This window comes from Schistocerca nitens, chromosome 5, assembly GCF_023898315.1.
Source record: "Schistocerca nitens isolate TAMUIC-IGC-003100 chromosome 5, iqSchNite1.1, whole genome shotgun sequence".
NCBI classification, from domain to species: domain Eukaryota; kingdom Metazoa; phylum Arthropoda; class Insecta; order Orthoptera; family Acrididae; genus Schistocerca; species Schistocerca nitens.
Window position 1 is genome coordinate 322,173,805 of NC_064618.1, and position 24,715 is coordinate 322,198,519.

At 42.4% G+C, this 24,715-nt stretch overlaps 1 protein-coding gene across 1 annotated transcript in view; it reads right to left on the reverse strand.

Moving 5' to 3' along the window:
• The window catches only part of LOC126260805 (uncharacterized), a 57,188-nt gene that overhangs the window by 25,747 nt on the left and 6,726 nt on the right, over positions 1 to 24,715 (reverse strand). Inside the window, exons 2-3 of the mRNA XM_049958167.1 lie at positions 21,447 to 21,566; positions 13,810 to 14,087 (exon numbers count right to left, since the gene is read on the reverse strand). Of these exons, the coding sequence (XP_049814124.1) occupies positions 13,810 to 14,087; positions 21,447 to 21,566 (398 nt within the window). The remainder of the gene's footprint in view (positions 1 to 13,809; positions 14,088 to 21,446; positions 21,567 to 24,715) is intronic.

The window sequence follows — 24,715 nt, forward strand, 5'->3', positions numbered from 1 at the left end:
GTTGGTTTCATTGATTCATTAATAAAAAGTGAATGCTTTTTCTGTATGACGATTCTAGTCAATTTCTTGAACATACTTCACGGAAAGGAGGCGTATATGTACAGCTTATATGAACAGCCGTCCTATGAACTATGGACCTTGCCGTTGGTGGGGAGGCTTGCGTGCCTCAGCGATACAGATAGCCGTACCGTAGGTGCAACCACAACGGAGGAGTATCTGTTGAGAGGCCAGAGAAACGTGTGGAACTGAAGAGGGCAGTAGCTTTTTCAATAGCTGCAGGGGCTACAATCTGGATGATTGACTGATCTGGCCTTGTAACATCAACCAAAACGGCCTTGCTGTTGTGGTACTGTAACGACTGAAAGCAAGGGGAAACTACAGAATTAATTCTTCCCGATGGCATGCAGCTTTCTGCATGGTTAAATGATGATGGCGTCCTCTTGGGTATAATATTCCGGAGGTAAATTACTCCCCCATTCGGATCTCCGGTCGGGGACTTCTCGGGCTGTCGTTATCAGGAGAAAAAGAACTGGCGTTCTACGGATCGGAGCGTGGAATGTTAGATCCCTTCATTGTGCAGGTGGGTTAGAAAATTTAAAAAGGAAAATGGACAGGTTAAAGTTAGATAATGTGGGAAACAGTGAAGTTCGTTGGCAGGAGGAATAACACTCCTGGTCAGTTGAATATAGGCTTACGGTTACAAGATCAAATATGGGTGATGCGAGAGCAGGTTCAATAATCAACCAAAAAGTAGAAACGCGAATAAGCTGCTACGAAAAGCATAGTGAACGCATTATTGTAACCAAGATAGACACGAAGCCCACTTCTACCACAGTAGAACATGTTTACATACTTCACGGAAAGGAGGCGTATATGTACAGTTTACATGAACAGCCTCCCCCTCACCCCACCCCCATGAACCATGGTGAAGAAGATGATGAAGAGAGTGAAAAAATGTATGAAGAGATAAAAGAAATTATTCAGATAGTTAAGCGAAACGAAAATTTAATAGTCATGGAAGACTGGAATTCTATAGCAGGAAAAGGAAGAGAAAGAAAAGTAGTAGGTGAATATGGAATGAGGGTAAGGAATGAAAGAGGAAGCCGCCTTCTAGAATTTTGTCCAGAGCGTAAGTTAATCATCGCTAACACTTGGTTTAAGAATCATGAAAGAAGGTTGTATACGTGGAAGAGACCTGGAGACACCGGAAGGTTTCAGATTGGTAAGACAGAGATTCAGGAATTAGGTTTAAAATTGTAAGACATTTGCAGGGGCAGAGGTGGGCTCTGGCCACAATGTATTGGTTATCAACTGCAGATTAAAACTGAAGAAACTACAAAAAAAGAAATTTGAGAATATTGTATATGGATAAACTGAAAGATCCAGACGTTGTACAGACTTTCAGAGGGCATATTCGGGAACGATTGAGAAGAATATGTGAAAGGAATGCAGTACAAGAAGAACAGGTAGCTTTGAGAGATGAAATAGTGAAGGCACCAGAGGATCTAGTGGGTAGAAAGACGAGGGCTAATAGAAATCCTAGGGTGACACAAGAGATATTGAATTTAATCGATGAAAGGAGAAAATATAAAAATGCAATAAATGAAACAGGCGAAAGGGAATACAAACGCCTAAAAAACGAGATCGACAGGAAGTGAAAAATGACTAAACAGGAATGGAAAGAGGACGAATGTAAGAATGTAGAAGCAAGTATCACTAGGGTTAAGATAGATGCTGCTTACAGGATAATTAAAGAGACCTTTGGAGGAAAGAGAACCACCTGTATGAATATCAAGAGCTCAGATGGAAAACCAGTCCTCCGCAAAGAAGGCAAAACAGAAAGGTGGAAGGAGTACATAGAGAATCTGTACAAGGGAGATGTATTTGAGGGCAATATTATGGAAATGGAAGAGGACGTAGATGAAGATGCGAAAGGAGATGTGATACTGCGTGAAGAATTTGACTCAGCACTGAAAGACTTACGTCGAAACTAGGTCTTGGAAGTAGAAAACATTCCGTTAGAGCTACTGATAGCCTTGGGAGAGCAAGTCATGACAAAACTCTTCAATCTGGTGAGCAAGACGTATGAGACAGGTGAAATCCCATCACACTTCAAGAAAAATACAATAATTCCAATTTCAAAGAAAGCAGGTGCTGACAGGTCTGTAAACTACCGACCTATCAGTTTAATAGGTCATGGCTGCAAAATACTAACACGAATCCCTTACGGAAGAATGGAAAAAATGGTAGAAGCCGACCACGGGGAAGATCAGTTTGGGTTCCGAAGAAAGGTAGGTATACGCAAGGCAATATTGACCCTACGATGTCTCATGGAAGACAGGTTAATGAAAGGCAAACATACGTTTGTAACATAGACTTACAGAAAGTTTTGACAATGTTGACTGGAATACTGTCTTTCAAATTTTAAAGGTAACAGCGGTAAAATACTGGGAGCGAAAGGCTGTTTACAACTTGAACAGAAACCAGATGGCAGTTATAAGAGTAGATGGGCACAAAAGGGAAGCAGTGGTGGAGAGGGGACTGAGACAGGGTTGTAGCCTATACCCGATGTTATTCCTTCTGTATACTGAGCAAGCAGTAAAGAAAACAAAAGAAACATTAGGAGTAGGAGGTAAAGTCCAGAGAGAAGAAATAAAAACTTTGAGGTTTGTTGATGGCATTGTAATTCTTTCAGAGACAGGAAAGTACTTAGAAGAGCAGTTGAGCGTAATGGCAAGTGTCATGAAAGTAGGATACAGCGTGAACATCAACAAAAGCAAAACGAGGATAATGTAACGTAGTCGTATTAAATTAGGTGATGTTGAGGAATAAGATTAGGAAATGAGACACTTAAAGTAGTGGATGGGTTTTGTTATTTTGGATGCAAAGTAATTGATGACGGTCGAAGTAAAGAAGATATAAAATGTAGGATGGCAATGGCAGGAAAAGCGTTTCTGAAGAAGAGAAATTTGTTAACATCGAGTATAGGCTTAATTGTCAGGAAGTCATTTCTGAAAGTATTTGTACGGAGTGTAGCCATGTGTAGAAGTGAAACATGGACAATGAACAGTCTAAACAAGAAAAGAGTAGAAGCCTTTGATATGTTGTGCTACAGAAAAATGCTGAAGATTAGATGGGTAGATGACGCAACTAATGAGGAGGTACTAAATAGAATTGGAGAGAAGAGGAATTTGTGATAAAACCTGACTAGAAAAAGGGATCGGTTGGTAGAACACATTCTAGGGCATCATGGGATTACCAATTTAGTACTGGAAGGAAGCGTATGGATTAAAAATCGTAGAGAGAGACCAAGAGATGAATACAGTAAACAGATTCAGAAGGACTTAGGTTGCAGTAATTACTCGGAGATGATGAGGCTTGAACAGGATAGAGTAGCATGGAGAGCTGCATCAAACTAGTCTATACGCTGAACACCACAATAACAACATTTTAACAACTTAATCAATAGATACAGGTTGTTTTAAATTCTTTGTCACAAAAGTCTATGGTTGGAAAATCAAGTCATGGCAAAATTTTTTGTCAGGAACGGAATGTTAGCTGACGCTTCCTGACAACGCCTGGCGTCGTTTTAGTGAAATCGCCAGCCGTGAGACAACGGGATTTCGCCGAACTAGCAGAGTCTAGTATCCAGGTCTGCTGCCTATCCAGTAAATTGGCACAGTAGTTTTTAACAAGAAAAGGTCAGTAATCATCGTATATAAGTGGAGCAATATATTTTCGAAGCTCGGCCTAGCACAGTGGTCGTCGAGGTCCGAACCAAGTATTCGGGCTGCCCGGAATTCTCCACTCATATTTTATGATAATATCCGTCTAGCAACTAACAGCTGAATCCAAAAACGTCAACTAACAGCAAGGGATTCTTAAGAGTGCAGTTCCTGCTCAGTAACAAACAAAATTATAGAAGTAGTAACATTTTAAGACATTGTCATTTTCAAATTCGGTACATATTTTTAGAAAGGAATACAAAATTAAAGTAAGGGTGCTGTAATAACGCAAAGAGTAGAAGAAAATTGATATTCAAAACATTTAGCAACAGCGACTGAATAACATGTGCTAAACCAAAACTAAATTTCTGGAAATATAGAATCAGTAAGTCGAAACTGGTAAAACTAAGCTAAACTCCTCCCGAACGGGTCATGAAGACCTTATGGTACCGACCGACCGCCGTGTCATCCTCAGCCCATAGGCGTCACTGGGTGGGGCATGTGGCCAGCACAACGCTCTCCCGGCCGTATGTCAGTTTCCGAGATCGGAGCCGTTACTTCTCAGTCAAGTAGCTTCTCAGTTTGCCACACAAGGGCTGAGTGCACCCCGCTTGCCAATAGCGCTCGGCAGACTGGATGGTCACCTATGAAACTGGTAAAGCGTAATAAAATATATTTGCAAGTGATGAGTGAATTTTATTCTGAAAAATATATGCCAAATTTGCTAAAAATTACAGTCCTGAATAAAATAATAAACCTGTATATGTATTCACTCCCTGACAAAGAAAGCGAAGCATCCAGAAGACATGGTCAGATGTCAGTGTGGCCTCGTACATGTACACACCATTGACGGGTGTGAAACGATTAGAGTTGCAGTTCCTTGTGGCAGGTAGAATGACTACCAGGGCCCATTAGATTTGTTTGTGTTTGGCGTTGTTATCAGTCCTCGTAGTGTATACAGGCTGGTCAGAAAAAGTCTGAAAAGCTTGTAAGCCAATTAATTAGTTTCATGTTCCATGGATCTTAGTCCACGAAAATCGTAATCATGTGAGACGAGTCATTTCACATTCGCATTGCAAATTAATCTGTAGATATGGATACATGCTGAACATTTCTGAAGTTCCGTTCAAAAACGAAAGAAGATATACAGATGCAAGTTAATGCTTCCTACCCAACACCTTTTACACACTACAGTAAGAGAAATTTCTCTACCGAACAGAAGGAGCTGTCAAGGACAAACATTCTCAGTTTGTTTTCAAATTTTACTTTGCTTTTATACTTCTATATCGCTGGTAAATGATCAAAATTTTTCTTTCGGCATTTCGAACCCCTTTTTGTGTTAAAGACAATCTTAATGTGGAGTAATGAATGTTAGTTTTCCTTCTGGTACTGTAATTACATATATCATTGTTCCTTTTGAACGGTACCGTTGTAGTGGATTATTTATAACCAAATTCATGAAGGAATGAATATACGATGAAGCTGTAGTCAGAAGGCCCAACTCCTTAAGTAGATGTTTACAAGATGATCGCGGGTGAGCACCATATATTACTCTTACAAAACGTTTTTGAGCGACGAATACTTCCTTTCATAAAGATGAGTTACCCCAGAACATTATTTCATATGACATTACTGAATTAAAATATGCAGTATATATCAACTTACTGATTTTCTCTCCCCAAGTTTTGCAATGATTCTAAGTGTAAATGTGGCTGAACTAAGTTGTTTTAGAGTTCTAAAACGTGCCATTTCCAGTTTAAATTCTCATCGATATGGACACCTATGAATTTTGAAGTTTACATTCTATTTATTATTTCCTTATCATATTTTATCACACTTATCGTTGGTGTAATTCCCCTAGATGTGCAAAAGTGAATATGCTGTGTCCTTTTAAAATTAAGAGTGAGACCACCCGCAGAAAATCACTCAGTGATACTTTTAAGAACGTTGTTTACCATTTCTTATGTTTCTGTAGGCATTCCTCGATTGATTACAGTATTAGTGTCACCTGCAAAAATAACTAATTCTGCTTGTTGTAAGCTGGATGGAAGTTCGATTACACATATGAGGAATAATAGTGGACCTAAGATTTAGTCTTGGGGAACCTCATAGGTGACTGCTTCCCAATCAGAATTGCGTCCCCGGACTATATTGGTTGAATTAGGAAGTACAACTTTCTGCATTATTTTTGTTAGTTATGACATTTTCTTTATATTGACTATACTATCAATCGTATAAAACTTCAGTTTATCTAGGAGAATAGTGTGATTCACACAGACAAATACGTTAGATTGGTCGCAGAAAATACCGACCTGCGCCGTCTTATTATTTATTGCTTATAAAATATGGCGAATGAACATGTAAATGGCATTCTCCGTAGAGTAACTCTTCTGCAACCAGATTTTATTTTTGGCAGCAAGCTATGGTCTTTTAATACGGAAACCATTCGAAAACCATGGATCAATGGAAACGGGAATTTTGGTAATTACCAGGAAAGATCGAAAAACAAATTAATCGGTAATCGTACTGGATTGCAAAGTACAGCAATGACCGAAATAAAAATGAATTGAAAGAGAGTAGGACCAACAATCAGGGAAATAGATAGTGGAAGACATAGCGAAGCACTTTGCTGGATTCCAAAGATTAATAAAAGACCGACACGATGACTAAATGTATGCTGAAACAACATGGACGCACATTAGTGAAGACTGTGATGAGGAGAGAACACACTTCCCTGGGGCACTCCTGACGATATTCTTTATCTCTGACGAACACTCGCCGTCCAGAACAACGTACTGCAGTCTATTTCATAAAAACGCGTCAGGCCACTCACATATCTGAGAGCCTATACCATGTGCTGGGACCTTCGTCAACTATATGCAGTGAGCACAGTATTAAAGGTTTTAAGGAAACATAGGAATATAGAACCCGCTTGTTATCCTTCATCCATGGTTCGCTGTATATCGCGCAAAAAAAGAGGAAGCTGAGTTTCGCACGAGCGATTATTTTCTAAATCCCTGTTGAACTGTGGAAAGGTGCTTCTCAGTCTCAAGTAAATTTACTGCTCTCAAACTCAGAACATGTTCAAGAATTCTGCAGCAAAACAGATCATAGAGATATTGGTCTACAATTTTGCCGGTCTGTGCTTTTACCTTTTTTGTGTATAGGAGTCATCTGTCACCTGTCTAGTCAGTTGGGACTTTGCTCTGAGGGACAGATCCGTGATAAACGCAAGAGGCTAAGGCCGAATAGTGCTCTTTGTGAAGCTGAACTGAGATTCCATTCGGACATGGAGACTTAAATAAGAGACCAATTTCCATAAAATGCGACACAAGTCTTTCGTGTGCAATAGCTATCGACTGAACTACGCACGCTCACTATATCGGACAGCTTGTAACCTGCGACTAATCCCATTCCGTTTAAGTACACGCTACCAACACCAAAAGAATTTCATCATCGGAAACAGATGAGTCACCCGCTCTAAAAGAGCATGTAGGTGCTTTGAAGATCTGAGGTACAGTGTAACTGGTACCAGCCGTTCAGGTGAGCCTAAACAACGGCCCCAAGTTATGGTAGGGAGGTGTGTGTGTCTATACCAGTTCGCTGTACGGAATCAGCGCAATAACATCGGTCGACGTGGAGACATGATAACATAAGAGGAAGGAGTTATCGTGTTTGGACGTACCCATCACAACAACAGGACAGTCTTGGAATCCATACTAATGCGAACAGCGAATCACAGTGTCGATAAGCCACTACCCGACAGCTTTGGAATTCCGATACGTACTTTTAGGAGTTTCAGCGTTTTCAAGAGGCATAACGCGACCTCAGAACAGAAAACAATCGAATGTGATTTCTGAATAAGAACCGCTCCATACATAATACTGATGCCTAACACCTATGTACTTACTCTGGTTGCACTGAAACTCTAATCATTTGCGTATCCAAGAATGTAGTAAACATCATGCGACTTTGAAGATGTTGCATGCTGAGGTCATGATTTAGTTTTAATAAAAATACAACTTTGACAAGTACTTAAAAACGGTCAAGAAAACCATAAAGTTAAACATAATAGCAGCAGCTACTAGATACTATAACCTAACGTGGTGTGCGCTGTACGAACAGTTGCGTAATTTTATTGTTGTCCAAACACATTTATTAAATAATATTTTCTTCCAGCTGGGCGAAACAAGAGGTTAAAAATTATTACTTTGCAAAAAGAACAATTATGACAAGCCAGCTGAAAATCTGAGTGAATAACACAAGTTTGGACATCGAGGCACGCCTGCTTATGTAAGAATAAAAATACGCAACTGATCGTACATTGCACAACGTGTCAGATCATCGCATCTACTTACTACTGTCACCTTGTTTAACTTCATGGTCTTCATGACGGTTTTTGACATACTTGTCAAAGTTATATTGAACACGTATTTAAAATAGTCTTCTGAAGATTGGCAGAGCCCGAAACGCGTAATAAGGAATAAAATAAACGCGTCTCAAATATTTAGTACCTGTTTTTCTATGATCATCTAGATTTTTTAAATTTCTTATAGTTTTTTATTATAATGATGGTACATGTTTATAATGATCGCACATCTCTACCAAGACTCTCAGTCAAATTTACGATATTTATGAAATGTATTCACAGTTGCTTATATGAATCAGGGACTCTAACCCGGATTTCCCCTACTTGACGCGGACGCACATGATGGAGGGTTGGACCCTCTGCTGGGGGCGAAGTCTTAGCGCCTCTGGGACGCTTCTCCATCTTGCATGGTCTGTTGGTGGGGAGATGACATGGTGGTTGTGGTTTTGACTTGACTTTGTGCTGGTTATTTTTTGTTTTTGTTTTTTGTTTTTGAAAGATGAAAGAATAGTCAGAGAGATAGCAGAAGAAGCAGGAAAACGAACGGCCCAATTGACTGGCCGGCATCATATTTAAAAATGAAAGCTGACAGGACGGTAGAAGGGACAGTAGGAGTGTGAGGAAAACGAACGGCCCATTGGCTAGCTAGCCGGTAAATTACAACTAAATGACAGATTAAAGGAGAGGAGGAGAGTAGGAGAGACAGTAAGAGTTAAATGAAAACGAAAGGCCATTATCCTGGCCTCATCTTCGTGGCGGCTTCGGTGATGGCGGTGGCAGATAATCTTGAGGCAGTGGAGTGGAGGGGAGGAGGGGGAAAGAGAAGTCAGAGAGTGACAGATGGAGAAGTGAAAAGGGGAAGGCCCTTCAGGATTAGGCCAACGTTGGGGAGGGCGGTGGGGGAGGGGGGTCGTGTGGGGGGGGGGGAGGGCTGAATGTCATGACGTGGTGATGAGATGGATCGATGATATGAGAAAGAAAAATTGGCATGAAATGAAGTGGCTAGTGAATGGGGAGTCATGGGGGGCGGAAGACAAGGTCAGGCCATCGAGTGGTGGCCAGACGGTGGACGCGGGTGCCCAGGGAAGGGATTAAAGGATTGGGAGAGTGGCGGGTTTGCAGGTAAAAGGAAGTGGCAGCGGAGAGGATGCGGGATGGAAGGAGCGGCACCTCGGCCAGGATGTGGAGTTCTTGGGTAGGGAAGTCGAAGGGGAGGCGGAGGGCACGCCGGAGAGCCTGGTTCTGGACAGTTTGGAGTCGGCGGAGGTGGCTGGGGACAGCATTGCCCCACACCACCGCCGCGTATTCAAGGATGGGACGAACAAGGGAGGTGAACAATCTGACAGCAAGGGATGTCCCCTATTTGCGGGCGGTCGCCTTACCCAGTTTGGCTATCCGAGGACGATTCACGGCCAGACCCAAACTTCCCCATGTCGGCTTCCATGTGTCATACCTGCACTCGTACATCCCTTTAGTGTTAATCCCGTACAGGCGAGACATTTTATTGTAAGTCGCAGGCCCGGTATCGGCCGATGCATTTCAGTGCCCGTCTTGTGAAGAAATAGGAAGCAACGTTCCTTCAGACGTGAAAGCATCATTGCATCGTACCTCTGCATAGTACAGCAACTGCAGCTTCGTAGACATGACTTTGTCGGATGAGAGGTGTTCGAAATAAAACGCTATGTGTGCTTCTGGCGACGAAGTGTAATAGAAAATTCTTGCAGACGTTTTAGAAACCAGCAACGTGAAAGCGTCAGCGGCCGGTAATCACGTTCGCTGTAATTTGAGATATCTGTCCACACCTGTAACTCAAACTTGGTCCGTAGTAGTCACTTTAGATTCGCTAACTTTTTGATCAGTACGAAGATTTTCTTCGCCATCCCTTAATATTTCTTATCCTTATCGTCACAACTATATCCGAGACGCCAGATTCTTCTGCAGTTTGAGCGATAGCGATACAACATACCAACAATGCCGCCTCTTGTTATTCAAAGGAGTGAGGCAAGTTTGGTAAATAACTTCTTCCTACTATTCGTCACTGCGCCTTTATCTACAGTTGACTACTCAGCTCACACTTAACCACTGAGACCGAGTGAAGTGAAGCAATGGTTAGCACTCTGGACTCGCATTCAAGAGGACGACGCCTCAAACCTACGTCCAGCCGTCCAGACTTAGTTATTTCGTAATTTCCCTAAATCACTTAAGGCAAATGCCAAGGTGGTTCTTTCGAAAGGGCCTGGCCGCTTTCGTAATACATCCTTCCCTAATCCAAGCTTTTGCTCGGTCTACAATGACCTCGATGTCTACAGGACGTTAAACACTATTCTCCTCCTCCTCTAATAACTAAGGATCTCTCACGCCGGAATGCCATCAGTAATGAGCTCACGAAACTTGCTTTTATTGATAAATATGATGAGAAAGAAAGCTGGCCCATAGTTCCGATTCTGACTAGTAGTCGCTGAAAGCTACTTTGATTGTGACTGTAGAACTGGGTGATGTTCCTGCTCAGAGACACACAGCAACAGTTTCTAGTGCATCAGGTGGTTTCGACGGCTTATGGAAACACCTAGCTTAAAATACCCAAAGTTTATACAATTGAAGTCAATCATATCCTCTTGGTTTACCGACTTCAAAATCACCTGCATATGAAGTGAACAAGCGTCTGTATAGATCAAGGCGGAAGTGTCTTTTATCAAATTATCTACTTCCAGCCCTTAACCAGTCTTAGCGAATTCTCACTATCGCCAGCTGAGACATACTCGTACAACGGAGTCAGGGGAACTGTCACACAACCTTTCTGAATACTAGCTCTCTAAATTTTCCGAACAAGATTTCACGATCATTTCATTTTTCTTTCAAAGGTTCACATTTAAGTTCGTGGAGCATCTCTCATCTGTGGTACATCCGTGTACACTACTATCTTAACATCATGTTTACGAACTCCTTCCTGATTTGTAGTCAGACCTTTCGGTTTAACATCTCGCCAGCGATGACATCATGCATCACAAGCTCGTTTTGCAGAAGAATTGGGGAGGCAATTGGATTTTCTTTCTCAAAGGAACATTCTCGACATTGGTAAAATTATTCAGAGAAATCGCAAAAATCTAAATCTCGATTGTCTGCCAGTGTTTGGAATCCGAATTACGTCGATAACTCCAACAATATCTGTAGAGTCGTCACCTCGAGTAACTGAAGTTACCATAGCAGCCAGCTGAGTTTGGGAATAATTATATCCCATGCCGTTAACCGTCAGTACAAGACAAATGTAGAATTCTACAAAAGTCTTGAGAATGCCCTTCGAAGCACAGCTTTTGAGCTTTTCCTCAGGATGTCAAGGAGAACATGGAGTGATCTTTGCTTAAGGCACGATGGTGCACCTACAGATTCGTTAGATCGATAGCTTTTAAATGTAAGAAATCTAGTATACAGTAAAGTGTTTTGACCTAAGAGTACGGAGGCTTCTGGGACACACTGACATTGTGATATATAGGTCTGTCATTAAGATGTACAGGTTGTCCTAAAGGAACAACGACAAACTTTGGGGACTGGTACTTTATAAAAAATAAGTAAAAAATATCTAGTAAAAACCATCCAGTTTACAGAAAAGTGTTTTAACCGATAGGTATGGACGATTCCCGGACACACTGTCATTTGATACATAGGGTGTCCCAAAGAAACACCGACAAACATTAGGAAGAGATATTTTATATAGAAAAACGTAAAACATGACTAGTAAATACAGGCTCCAACATGCATAATTTAAGAGATATGAGCACTTGTTCATCTTCGATACTATGACACAGATTTATTCTACTGCAAGGTTTTTGCTTTCTGTATTTTGAGAGAAGGATGCATTGACTAAAACAAAACAAAAAGTCTGTAAACATGCATACTTTAGAGCTGTGAGCACTTGTTGATCTTCGCTAGTGTTCAAATGGTTCAAATGGCTCTGAGCACTATGGGGCTCAACATCTTAGGTCATAAGTCCCCTAGAACTTAGAACTACTTAAACCTAACTAACCTAAGGACATCACACACACCCATGCCCGAGGCAGGGTTCGAACCTGCGACCGTAGCGGTCCCACGGTTCCGGACTGCAGCGCCCGAACCGCACGGCCACCGCGGCCGGCTTCGCTAGTGTGAAACACATTTCTTCCACTGACCAAGTGCTCATAGCTCTTACGGTATGCATTTAGAACCCATGTTCACTCGATTCCTTTTCTTGTTTTGGTCCCTACCACCTCCTTCCAAACACGAAAAGCAAAGTGCTCTCAGTAGAAGAGATGTGTTTCATAGTTCAGAAGATGAACAAGTGTTCATAGCTCTTAAAATATACACTTTAGAGCCATTGTTTATCACTTTTTTTTCTTGTTTTGAACCTGTCCCTAAACTTTGTCGGTGTTTTTAGGGACTCCCGGTATAGTGTACACTAGCAACAGAAAGGAAAGCGTTTTGATGAATAGAAATTTATTAACACTAAAAACAATAAGTCCTAGGAAGTCTTTTCTGAAGGAATTTGTCTGAACTGTAGCCTTGTGCTAAACTAAAATGTAGACGACAATCAGTTCCAACAAGAAGCGAAAAGCAGCGTTAGAAATATGCTACACGAGAATGTCGTAGAATCGGTGCTTAGCCGGATAACGAAAGAGGAGGTATTAAATCGAATAGCGGAAAAAAGACATTGTAAGTAGGCTGTTTAGGTTTTATGTTGATAACGCCATGTAGCGCTCTATATGAAAATCACTGACTGTGCTGTGTGAAGGCTGTGGTTGGTTTGCACAGTTGGAATTCGCCATTGTAGTGTTGGGCAGTTGGCTGTTAACAGCGCGTAGCGTTGCGCAGTTGGAGGTGAGCCGCCAGCAGTGGTGGATGTGGGGAGAGAGATGGCAAAATTTTGAGAGCGGATGATCTGGACAGAGACAGTAAATTTGTAATATTGGATATCATGGATTGATATAGATATTATGACTTTTGAACACTATTAAGGTAAATACATTGTTTGTTCTCTATCAAAATCTTTCGTTTGCTAACTATGCCTATCAGTAGTTAGTGCCTTCAGTAGTTTGAATCTTTTATTTAGCTGGGATTATTTGCGCTCGCTGTATTGCAGTAGTTCGAGTAACAAAGATTTTTGTGAGGTAAGTGATTTGTGAAACGTATAGGTTAATGTTAGTCAGGGCCATTCTTTTGTAGGGATTTTTGAAAGTCAGATTGCGTTGCGCCAAAAATATTGTGTGTCAGTTTAGTGTTGATCAGAATAAGTAAAGAGAGAAATGTCTGAGTACGTTCAGTCCTGCTCATCTGTTTGAAAATCAAAAGACGTAAGGGGTTTACCAGCACAGTCGTTCATAAATTTTTCTAAGGGGACGAATCAACATTTATAACGTAAATAGATTGAAAGAAGGAATTGTTTCATAAAATACATCCCAAAGAATCACAAGAGTCGGCAGATTGGTAATGGAGTGTATTTGGGGGAGGAGGTGGGGGTAAAAATTTGCAATGGGAGGCCAAGGATTTACTACAGTAAGTAGGTTCAAAAGATTACAATATCTATGCAAAAATGAAGAGGTTTGCAGAGACAGACTATCTGAGGATTTGCGTCAAACCAGTCTGCGGACTGATGACCACAACAACCAAGACCAAGTGCCTTTTTTTGCCACGAAATGAGTCCTGGAACACAATGTGAGAAGAAGTCGTATTTTTGTCTTAGCTCACCTGCAGTCTGCTGTCAGAGGATTGTACGCTGTAGCACCAGAGCACGAAAAAGATTCAGAATCTGCGTTGACTTCAGTGCAGACGTGAAACTTCTGGCAGTCGTAGGGGTCAGGGAAGAACCCGACGTCGTGGCACGTGAAGTCGGCGGGTGGGTGGCAGTCCGAGTCTTCTTTTGCAATGCAGTCGGCCTGCTCCGTGCTGCACCTCGTGCTGGACTCACATGTTGCCACCACCGTAGGAATGTACCCACCTGTACCATCGCCTAAACACAACACTACCTGTGCAAACAGTGCAACATACACTCAGGAAACGTAATAAATTTAAAAAATGCCGGCAGTTATTGCGTAATCTTATGCATACACTTACTCCAAACATCCACGCAACGGAACTGTTGCATGGGTGATCGCATTTCAATATTCTTTCTGTTACATCGATATGCATTTTCTATAGCTACCATAGAGCAGTTCATGCGACATTTTGGGCGGTGACTTAAATCATATCCCGAACGGAACCTGTTACTGTACTTCTTCATCCAAATAGGAAGCAGCTACAAGTATTTGTGTTCCTGACGGCCTTGAGGAACAAATTTCTGAGAATGAATGTTTGGAGCACACCACAGTATGGAGTGAACCATGGGCTATGGGAAAAACGGGAAACAGAAGAGAATCGAAGCATCTGAGATGTGGCGGTACAGATGAGAGTTGAAAATTAAGTTTATTGATGAAGTAAGGAATGAGGAGGTTCACCGCAGAATCAGCGAGGAAAGGAAAACATTGAATGGAAAACACTGGAAATAATAAGGACAAGGATGATTGGTCACGTATTAAGACATCACAGAATAACCTCTATGGTGCTAGAGGGAGCTGTAGAAGTCAAAATCTGTAGGAGAAGACAGATGTTAAATAACTGACGGTGTAGATTGCAAGCGTTGCTGAGAGATGAAGAGGTTAGCACAGGAGAAGAATTCGTGGCAGGGCCGATCAAGCACGTCAGAAGACTGAAGGCTCAAAAAAAATTGGCGACCACCTTCGGCGTCCCCCTCCACCCCCCCCCCCCCCCCACACACACACACTCACCAGTTTCTCAGTATAACAATACAATCAAGGTTTCAGTAGTAAGCTCAATGGGAAAAAATATTAGTTACCTCTCTAAAACAGCACCCTGTCCTCTTTGGAGTACTACTAGTCGGTCGCGCAACCCTCCACCACTCACGGAAGTTATGGCAGTGAAGGGGTGTGTATTTAAAGTGGGTTATACTCGTACATAATCAGCGCTGCAAGATGGATCGACGTGGAGCCGCGACAGAATGTCAAGATGGAGTTATCGTATTTGGAAGTGCTCATAACAACACGAGAATCAAATTTCCCAATGTGTTGGTGTATCAACGCGCACAAGGAATGGTGTGTTACAGCTTAAAAACACTGGTCGAAAAAAGTTCCTAACCAACGGGAAATAGAGATGAGCGGCGCGCCTTGTAAATGACAATCGGCTTCAAATCTGACACGAATTTCTGAATGCTGGTCCTACTCAACCAGTTGCCGAGCGACCGGAACTGCATGCAACAGACATTTGGAGACGGATACCTTCCAACAGATCATTGCTCACAGCGTCACGTATAACTCCACTCCTTCTTTGGGTCGAACAACAAGCAAATTGCACAGTAGCTGACTGGAGAGGTATACTGTGGTCAATCGTGTCACGTTTTTGCTTGTTTTCAAATTCTGGGAGAAGTCGAGTGGAGTACATGGGCGTTTAACCGGCAGCACGTGGAGGGTGTTTTGGTGGTATTTTTCGTCTCAAGATGTTGGTCCCCGTATAGAATATTTCAGTGGTAATGACAGTAATAATAACAGCAATAAAACTCTTCACAATGCAGGACATTTAAGATGTTTCTTAATTCTCTCCCTGATGACAAGCAGAAGGTTAAGACATACTACATGTCCTGCATTTTCCGGACCTCCGGTATCCCTATTTACACTACTGGCCATTAAAATTGCTACACCAAGAAGAAATGCAGATGATAAACGGGTATTCATTGGCCAAATATATTATACTAGAACTGACATGTGATTACATTTTCACGCAATTTGGGAGCATAGATCCTGAGAAATCAGTACCCAGAACAACCACCTCTGGACGTAATAACGGCTTTGATACGCCTCGGCATTGAGTCAAACAGAGCTTGGATGGCGTGTACAGGCACAGCTGCCTATGCAGCTTCAACACGATACCACAGTTCATCAATAGTAGTGAGTGGCGTATTGTGACGAGCCAGTTGCTCGGCCACCATTGACCAGACGTTTTCAATTGGTGAGAGATCTGGAGAATGTGCTGGCCAGGGCAGCAGTCGAACATTTTCTGTGTCCAGAAAGACCCGTACAGGACCTGCAACATGCGGTCTTACATTATCCTGCTGAAATGTAGGATTTTCCAGGGATCGAATGAAGGGTAGAGCTCAAAGTGTCGTCAATGCGAACAAGAGGTGACCGAGACGTGTAACCAATGGCACCCCATACCATCACGTCGGGTGATACGCCAGTAGGGCGATGAAGAATACACGCTTTCAATGTGCGTTCACCGCGATGTCGCCAAACACGGATGCGATCATCATGATGCTATAAACAGAACCTGGATTCATCCGAAAAAATTACGTTTTGCCATTCGTGCACCCAGGTTCGTCGTTGAGTGCATCATCGCAGGCGCTCCTGTCTGTGATGCAGCGTCAAGGGTAACCGCAGCCATGGTTTCCGAGCTGACAGTCCATGCTGCTGCAAACGTCGTCGAACTGTTCGTGCAAATGGTTGTTGTCTTGCAAAAGTCCCTGTCTGTTCACTCAGGGCTCGAGACGTGGCTGCACGATCCGTTACCGCCATGCAGGTAAGATGCCTGTCATCTCGACTGCTAGTGATACGAAGCCGTTGGGATCCAGCACGGCGTTCCGTATTACCCTCCTGAACCCACCGATTCCATGTTCTGCTAACAGTCAATGGATCTCGACCAACGTGAGCAGCAATGTCGCGATACGATAAACCGCAATCGCGATAGGCTACAATCCGACCTTTATCAAAGTCGGAAACATGATGGTACGCATATCTCCTCCTTACACAACGTTTCAACAGGCAACGCCACCCAACTGCTGTTTGTGTATGAGAAATCTGTTGGAAATTTTTTTCATGTCAACACGTTGTAGGTGTCGCCACCGGCGCCAGCCTTGTGTGAAATGCACAAATTTTCATCGCTTTCTACCACTGGTGTATAAGATTATCGACGCAGTCTTCAGTAAGTGAGTGCCGGAACCCAAGCTTTGTTGTAACTAACCTGCGACCCAGTTTATTAGGTCAACCGACATTTATTTCGAGTCTTTAATAACTTGGCGTTTGCACCCCTAAACTGCTCTCCTCGTATTTTATTTCGTGATTGCATGCTCTCCTCGTATTTTATTTCGTGATTGTATTTGAGGCAGTGTTCGGAGCCAGTTGCTTTGCTTGGTTGTTTCAGTCGGAATTGTCACTGATGTTTCTTGCACCCCTCTTCATTCGCTGGTAATGCGCTGCACACCCGGAATTCGGGGCTGTAGATCGTCTTTAACATAATAAAGAATACCTTTCCTCTTCGTCGATGGGAGTAAAGTACACTGGATACAATGTTTCCGCAGGACTGTAGCCATCTTAGAGATTTGGCCAGAATAAAGCAGATTCTTGGTTTCTCATAGTCATAGGTGTCGTTAATTCTTAAAATTAAGACTGTGTGGCGAACGTAGAACCTTTGCCTTTCACGAGAATGTGCTCTTCCAGCTGGGCCATCGAACGCGCTATCCGACCCGCTCTGTCACATCCACTTCCCCCAATAACTCTGTACGACTTTACAAACTTCACACGATTTCTCCTACATGCCTTGCGGAACTAGCACTCCTGGAAGAAACGATATTGGGGAGAAATGGCATAGACACGGGGTAGCGGATTCTTCCCAAAATGCTTTTTCACTCTGCAGCGGAGTGTGCGCTGACTGAAACATGCAGGTAGATTAAAAGTGAATACTTGGCGCTGGCTTTTTTTATTTTGGCTGTAACGCCTGCTCGGTTTGACTATGTGAGTACGCTCCCATCAGAATCGGCGAGAATTTTCTTGTTTGAGAGGGTTAGAGCTCTACGAACGAGAGCACGAAATTCCTTTTGACACATGGTGATGGCCAGAAGCGTTTACGTGGGTTTCCTACACAGGATGCCGCTGGAACGATGGTCAGGAACGATCATTCTAAGCAAAAATGTCCGGACCACCTGGCCTTCAAACTGTATACCTTAAGAGCTTTCAGCATTCCTTCATTCCGATACTACGAAACAAATTTCTTCTATCGTATCCTCTTTGCTTTCCATACTTCGAGAGGTGGTAGAGTGGACCAAAATTAGAAAAAAAATGACCAATAAACATGGGCGCTAAAGTGTATACCTTAAGGGCTCTGAGCACTCTGCCACTGTAGAACACATCCCTTCTACTGAACAAGTGCTCATAGCTCTTGTGGAATGCGTTTTAGAGCCCATTTTTACTCGACTATTGTTTCTTGTTTTGGTCCATACTACCTCCTCCAAAAATGTGGAACGAAAAGAGCCTGCAGTAGAACATATTTGTTTAACAGTTCAAAGATGAAAAAGTGCTCGCAGCTCTTAACATATGCATTTTAGAACCGATGTTTACTAGACATTTTTGTTTCGAATAATCGTTCGTGGTATATCACTGAATACTGACCATTCCTTCCGGGACAGCATGTATCACATACATTCTTCCCTCCACCAGCACCTCGCGTAAAGGTGGGCCTCTTCCAGTCGAGATGGACAGAACTTAAATGCTCCGAAAACTCGTCACGTTTTTAGGGTTTGTGTCTCAATCTGCAAAAACTGAACCCTTACAGGATCGCTTTATTGTCTGTCTGTCTGTCCCACTGTTGAGAACCCATTTTCTCAGGAACGGGTAGACATATCAGTTTCAGGTTTATGTCACATATTAAGGTCGATAGTCCCTTGGAGGCGTGCAAATTTTAAGCTTCTAAGTCACTTCAATCGGAAGATACAGCTCTTTCTATCACATATTTTGATACTTGAAAACTCACTCATCAGAATCTATGGGGTGCTTCCTGTTGACCTAGAATCATAAAAGTCGACAAGAAGCTACGTTTCACAGTAAAAGTTAAATAAAAATCGGAAAGTTGCTGAATTTTAATTATATCCCAGAAAAATATATTTTGCCATTTGAAGATACATTACATTCATCTACCGTCAAAAACATGATAAACGAACATCGCTCCACGCAAACATATCATGTAAGCTGAAATCATGTTTTAATAAGTGTATAAAGAATAATTTATTAAACTTTCTCTCTTTACATACATAAACTGCTCGCTTGCTTTTGGATGTCGGGGCTAGTCTGAGGAATTTTTTTTTTTATACGGTCTTGGAATTCCCGGGATCAGTATCTCTCCAGTACCGATATCGATAACGAGCCAAAATCACTGAGATTCTAGATTGTCAGGATGGGTTAACTATATATAAAGGGCTTATTTCAATAGTGGTATAAGTCAATTACCTCCACTTTTCTGCCTAAAATGCTTCTGACATTGTGGTCTTCAGTCCTGAGACTGGTTTGATGCAGCTCTCCATGCTACTCTATCCTGTGCAAGCTTCTTCATCTCCCAGTACGTACTGCAACCTACATCCTTTTGAATCTGCTTAGTGTATTCATCTCTTGGTCTCCCTCTACGATTTTTACCCTCCACGCTGCCCTCCAATGCTAAATTTGTGATCCCTTGATGCCTCAAAACATGTCCTGCCAACCGATCCCTTCTTCTAGTCAAGTTGTGCCACAAACTTCTCTTCTCCCCAATCCTATTCAATACCTCCTCATTAGTTACGTAATCTACCCACCTTATCTTCAGCATTCTTCTGTAGCACCACATTTCGAAAGCTTCTATTCTCTTCTTGTCCAAACTGGTTATCGTCAATGTTTCACTTCCATACATGGTTACACTCCACACAAATACTTTCAGAAACGACTTCCTGACACTTAAATCTATACTCGATGTTAACAAATTTCTCTTCTTCAGAAACGATTTCCTTGCCATTGCCAGTCTACATTTTATATCCTCTCTACTTCGACCATCATCAGTTATTTTACTCCCCAAATAGCAAAACTCCTTTACTACTTTAAGTGTCTCATTTCCTAATCTAATTCCCTCAGCATCACCCGACTTAATTCGACTACATTCCATTATCCTTGTTTTGCTTTTGTTGATGTTCATCTTATATCCTCCTTCCAAGACACTATCCATTCCGTTCAACTGCTCTTCCAAGTCCTTTGCTGTCTCTGACAAAATTACAATGTCATCGGCGAACCTCAAATTTTTAATTCTTCTCCCTGGATTTTAATACCTACTCCGAATTTTTCTTTTGTTTCCTTTACTGCTTGCTCAATATACAGATTGAATAACATCGGGGATAGGCTACAACCCTGTCTCACTCCTTTCCCAACCACTGCTTCCCTTTCATGCTCCTCGACTCTTATAACTGCCATCTGGTTTCTGTACAAATTGTAAATAGCCTTTCGCTCCCTGTATTTTACCCCTGCCACCTTCAGAATTTGAAAGAGAGTATTCCAGTTAACGTTGTCAAAAGCTTTCTCTAAGTCTACAAATGCCAGAAACGTAGGTTTGCCTTTTCTTAATCTTTCTTCTAAGATAAGTCGTAAGGTTAGTATTGCCTCACGTGTTCCAACATTTCTACGGAATCCAAACTGATCTTCCCCGAGGTCCGCTTCTACTAGTTTTTCCATTCGTCTGTAAAGAATTCGCGTTAGTATTTTGCAGCTGTGACTTATTAAACTGATAGTTCGGTAATTTTGACATCTGTCAACACCTGCTTTCTTTGGGATTGGAATTATTATATTGTTCTTGAAGTCTGTGGGTATTTCGCCTGTCTCATACATCTTGCTCACCAGATGGTAGAGTTTTGTCATGACTGGCTCTCCCAAGGCCATCAGTAGTTCTAATGGAATGTTGTCTACTCCCGGGGCCTTGTTTCGACTCAGGTCTTTCAGTGCTCTGTCAAACTCTTCACGCAGTATCTTATCTCCCATTTCATCTTCATCTACATCCTGACATTAATGATCCAAAACAAACAGAAAGAAAGGTTCATCTCTAGGAAGAAGCCATATGCGTGAATATTTCTGGTATCTCAACTGCAGATTTTTCAGCGCTCATTTAACTTTAGGACTCTGTATCTCAAAATGAACAAAAATGGACCTGTACCACTATTGGAATAAGCCCTTCGTATAGTGTGTGCGTGTATGTGTGTGTGTGCGTGCGTGTGTGTGTGTGTGTGTGTGTGTGTGTGTGTGTGTGTGTGTTTAAGTTTGTAAGGAAGCCTCAGTGGTGCGAGTGATACTCATACTTGGCCAGATTTCTCGTTCCATGAGGCCACAATTCAGACGTGTCGTCCATTCATGGATAGAAACTCTTTTAGTTTGACTCTGCAGATCCTACTACATTTACTTCAAAGTGTCTCATGTACAGATTTGCCACAACGGGCAATAACGGACTACCCACCACCACACCGTCAGAAACAGCAAACAGTGAGATGGAATAATAGAGACCCGTGTGCAGTTGGTGCTGCAGATGACTTCACCAGGCGCCGTGCAGACTGCCCGCCTAGTGACCGGGAACCGCCGCGGCGCTGCACCGAGGGACGCACTCACGTGGGCGGCACTCAGCAGCTGCAACACAGAACGGTACCAGCTCCACACAGCTTTTCATAACAACCCACAGAAATTTCAGTGTGGCTCACAGGTCATTATCCGAAATTACGTTCAACATGTGGTTCCGGCAGCGTTTTATTACTGTTCATTGGGAAAAACGTTTCCTAGCTTGTGCTTGTAGCTGCATTTAATACTGATTATACACGAAATAATTACATTGTCGTTGTCTGATATCCTGAAATTTCTTTGCGCTCCATTAGAGTGTCATATAAAACAAATGGCAGGAAAAGCGGATATCACTCTGAGATTTATTGGGAGAATCTTACGGAATGTACCTCTAGAGCTACAACAACACCGGACTAGTCTCGCTTGGCGCCTGCGTTACCTCTCAGGTCGCCTGGTGCGAAGCCCTTGAAAGCTTGGTGGCCACACCAGAGCATCGATACGAGCCACCATAGCCGTGCTGCCCGCTCGCACTGTCGAAATGTCTCTTCAGGTGCTGAGTCAGGAAATGCTTCTAGCGGGAAATATTTGTTTGAAGTACGAGATGTTGCGCAATCTTCTATCATGCTGAGTACATGGTATTAATAGCCGGCCGCTGTGGCCTGGCGGTTCCAGGCCCTTCAGTCTGCAACCAAGCGCGGCTGCTACGGTCGCAGGTTCGAATCCTGCTTCGGGCACGGATGTGTGTGATGTCCTTAGGTTAGTTAGGTTTAAGTAGTTCTAAGTCTAGGGGACTGATGACCTCAGATGTTAAGTCACACAGTGCTTAGAGCCATTTGAACCATTTTTTGTATTAATAATTGTGGTAGAAGTGAACGTGGTGAATTCAATAGTTTCTACAACAAACTTCGAGAGTTTCAAAACAAAGTTTTTGGTTATTTACGGTTCACTTTAAAATCGTTCGACGCCCTTCTCACGGCTATTACAGTAAAACTACAAAAACAAAATACTATTTAAAGAGCTAGCATATATCCTGAGAAGCGTCAGTTGCTAAGATTTTGGTGGGTAAATATAAATTTAATACATTCCTTTATTTAAAGAAGTTCTACAGGATGAATGCACATTACAAAATGAGTTGGGAAAAATAAACTTTCTGAAACTCAATTCGTTTCCAAGAAATCGAAGACAGCGTAAGCAAAACTGAAATGATGACGCATGTACTTGGGGAATTGTATTAGAACCTGTACCAACACAATAACATTTGAAATAGTGTTGTCCTAAGTGGTTGAATTAAGTGATTGTTCTTCTTCCTGTCTTGGCTAAAATGGAATGGCATTGTTTGGAGACTGCCGACATTAATGCTTCGTGATAGAGAAGAAATGAAATTTCACAATAAGTAGTGTTTTAGCAGTAAACGAAACAAAAGAAAAATTCGGAATAGGTATTAAAATCCACGGAGAAGAAATAAAAACCTTGAGGTTTGCCGATGACATTGTAATTCTGTCAGAGACAGCAAAGGACTTGGAAGAGCAGTTGAACGGAATGGATGGTGTCTTGAAGGGAGGATATAAGATGAACATCAACAAAAGCAAAACGAGGATAATTGAATGTAGTCGAATTAAGTCGGGTGATGTTGAGGGTATTAGATTAGGAAATGAGACACTTAAAGTAGTAAAGGAGTTTTGCTATTTGGGGAGCAAAATAACTGATGATGGTAGAAGTAGAGAGGATATAAAATGTAGACTGGCAATGGCAAGGAAAGCGTTTCTGAAGAAGAGAAATTTGTTAACATCGGATATAGATTTAAGTGTCAGGAAGTCATTTCTGAAAGTATTTGTATGGAGTGTAGCCATGTATGGAAGTGAAACATGGACGGTAAATAGTTTGGACAAGAAGAGAATAGAAGCTTTCGAAATGTGGTGCTACAGAAGAATGCTGAAGATTAGATGGGTAGTTCACATAACTAATGAGGAGGTACTGAATAGGATTGGGGAGAAGAGGAGTTTGTGGCACAACTTGACCAGAAGAAGGGATCGGTTGGTAGGACATGTTCTGAGGCATCAAGGGATCACCAATTTAGTATTGGAGGGCAGCATGGAGGGTAAAAATCGTAGGGGGAGACCAAGAGATGAAAACACTAAGCAGATTCAGAAGGATGTAGGTTGCAGTAGGTACTGGGAGATGAAGAAGCTTGCACAGGATAGAGTAGCATGGAGAGCTGCATCAAACCAGTCTCAGGACTGAAGACCACAACAACAACAACATAGCAGGTTGTATTATCTTCGACGCCAGTAGGTGTCAACGCAGGAAGAACCAACTACACCGTTGGCCCAGCGACAAGCCAAACGAGTAGTACAGCAAGCTGGCTGTCAGTGCCGACGGTCCCGTACGTTCACAGCTACTAGTTTAGCTAGGTGAGTCGCCTGGTGCGCCAAGCTAAGTGCATCCAGTGTGGCCATTGACTCACACGTGAAAGAAGTTGGTATAAAACTCAGGTGGTGCCGATTTTCAGTACTGTTGCTCGGTTCAGGACATTTAACCAAGTAGAATTAATAGACGAGATAGAAAAAGTCCAACGAAAAGCTGCGCATTTCGTCACGGGATCGTCTACTCGACGTGAGAGCATTTCAGAGGCGCTCAACAAATTCCAGTGGCAGACGCTGCTCTATAATGTTTCATCCCACACTCCATTCGTGAATGGAACAGGAAAGCAATCTGCGATTATTTGCTGATGAAGTTGTGGTGTACGGCAAGGTGTCAAAGTAGAGTGACTGTACGAAGATACAAGACGACTTATGCAATATTTCTAGTTGATGTGATGGATGGCAGCTAGTTCTAAATGTGGAAAAATACAATATGCGGATGAATAGGAACAGGAAACCTGTAATGTTCGGTTACAGTATTACTAGTGGCACCGGCCGGTGTGGCCGAGCTGTTCTAGGCGCTTCAGTCTGGAACCACGCGATCGCTACGGTCCCAGGTTCGAATCCTGCCTCGGGAATGGATGTGTGTGATTTTCTTTATTTTAGTTAGGTTTAAGTAGTTCTAAGTTCTAGGGGACTGATGACCTCAGATGTTAAGTCCATAGTGCTCAGAGCCATTTGAACCATTACTAGTGGCCGACTTGACTCAGACAAGTCGTTTGAATATCTGGGCGTAGCGTAAAGCGATATGAAATGGATCGAGCATGTGAGAACTGTGGTAGGGAAGGCGAATGGTCGACT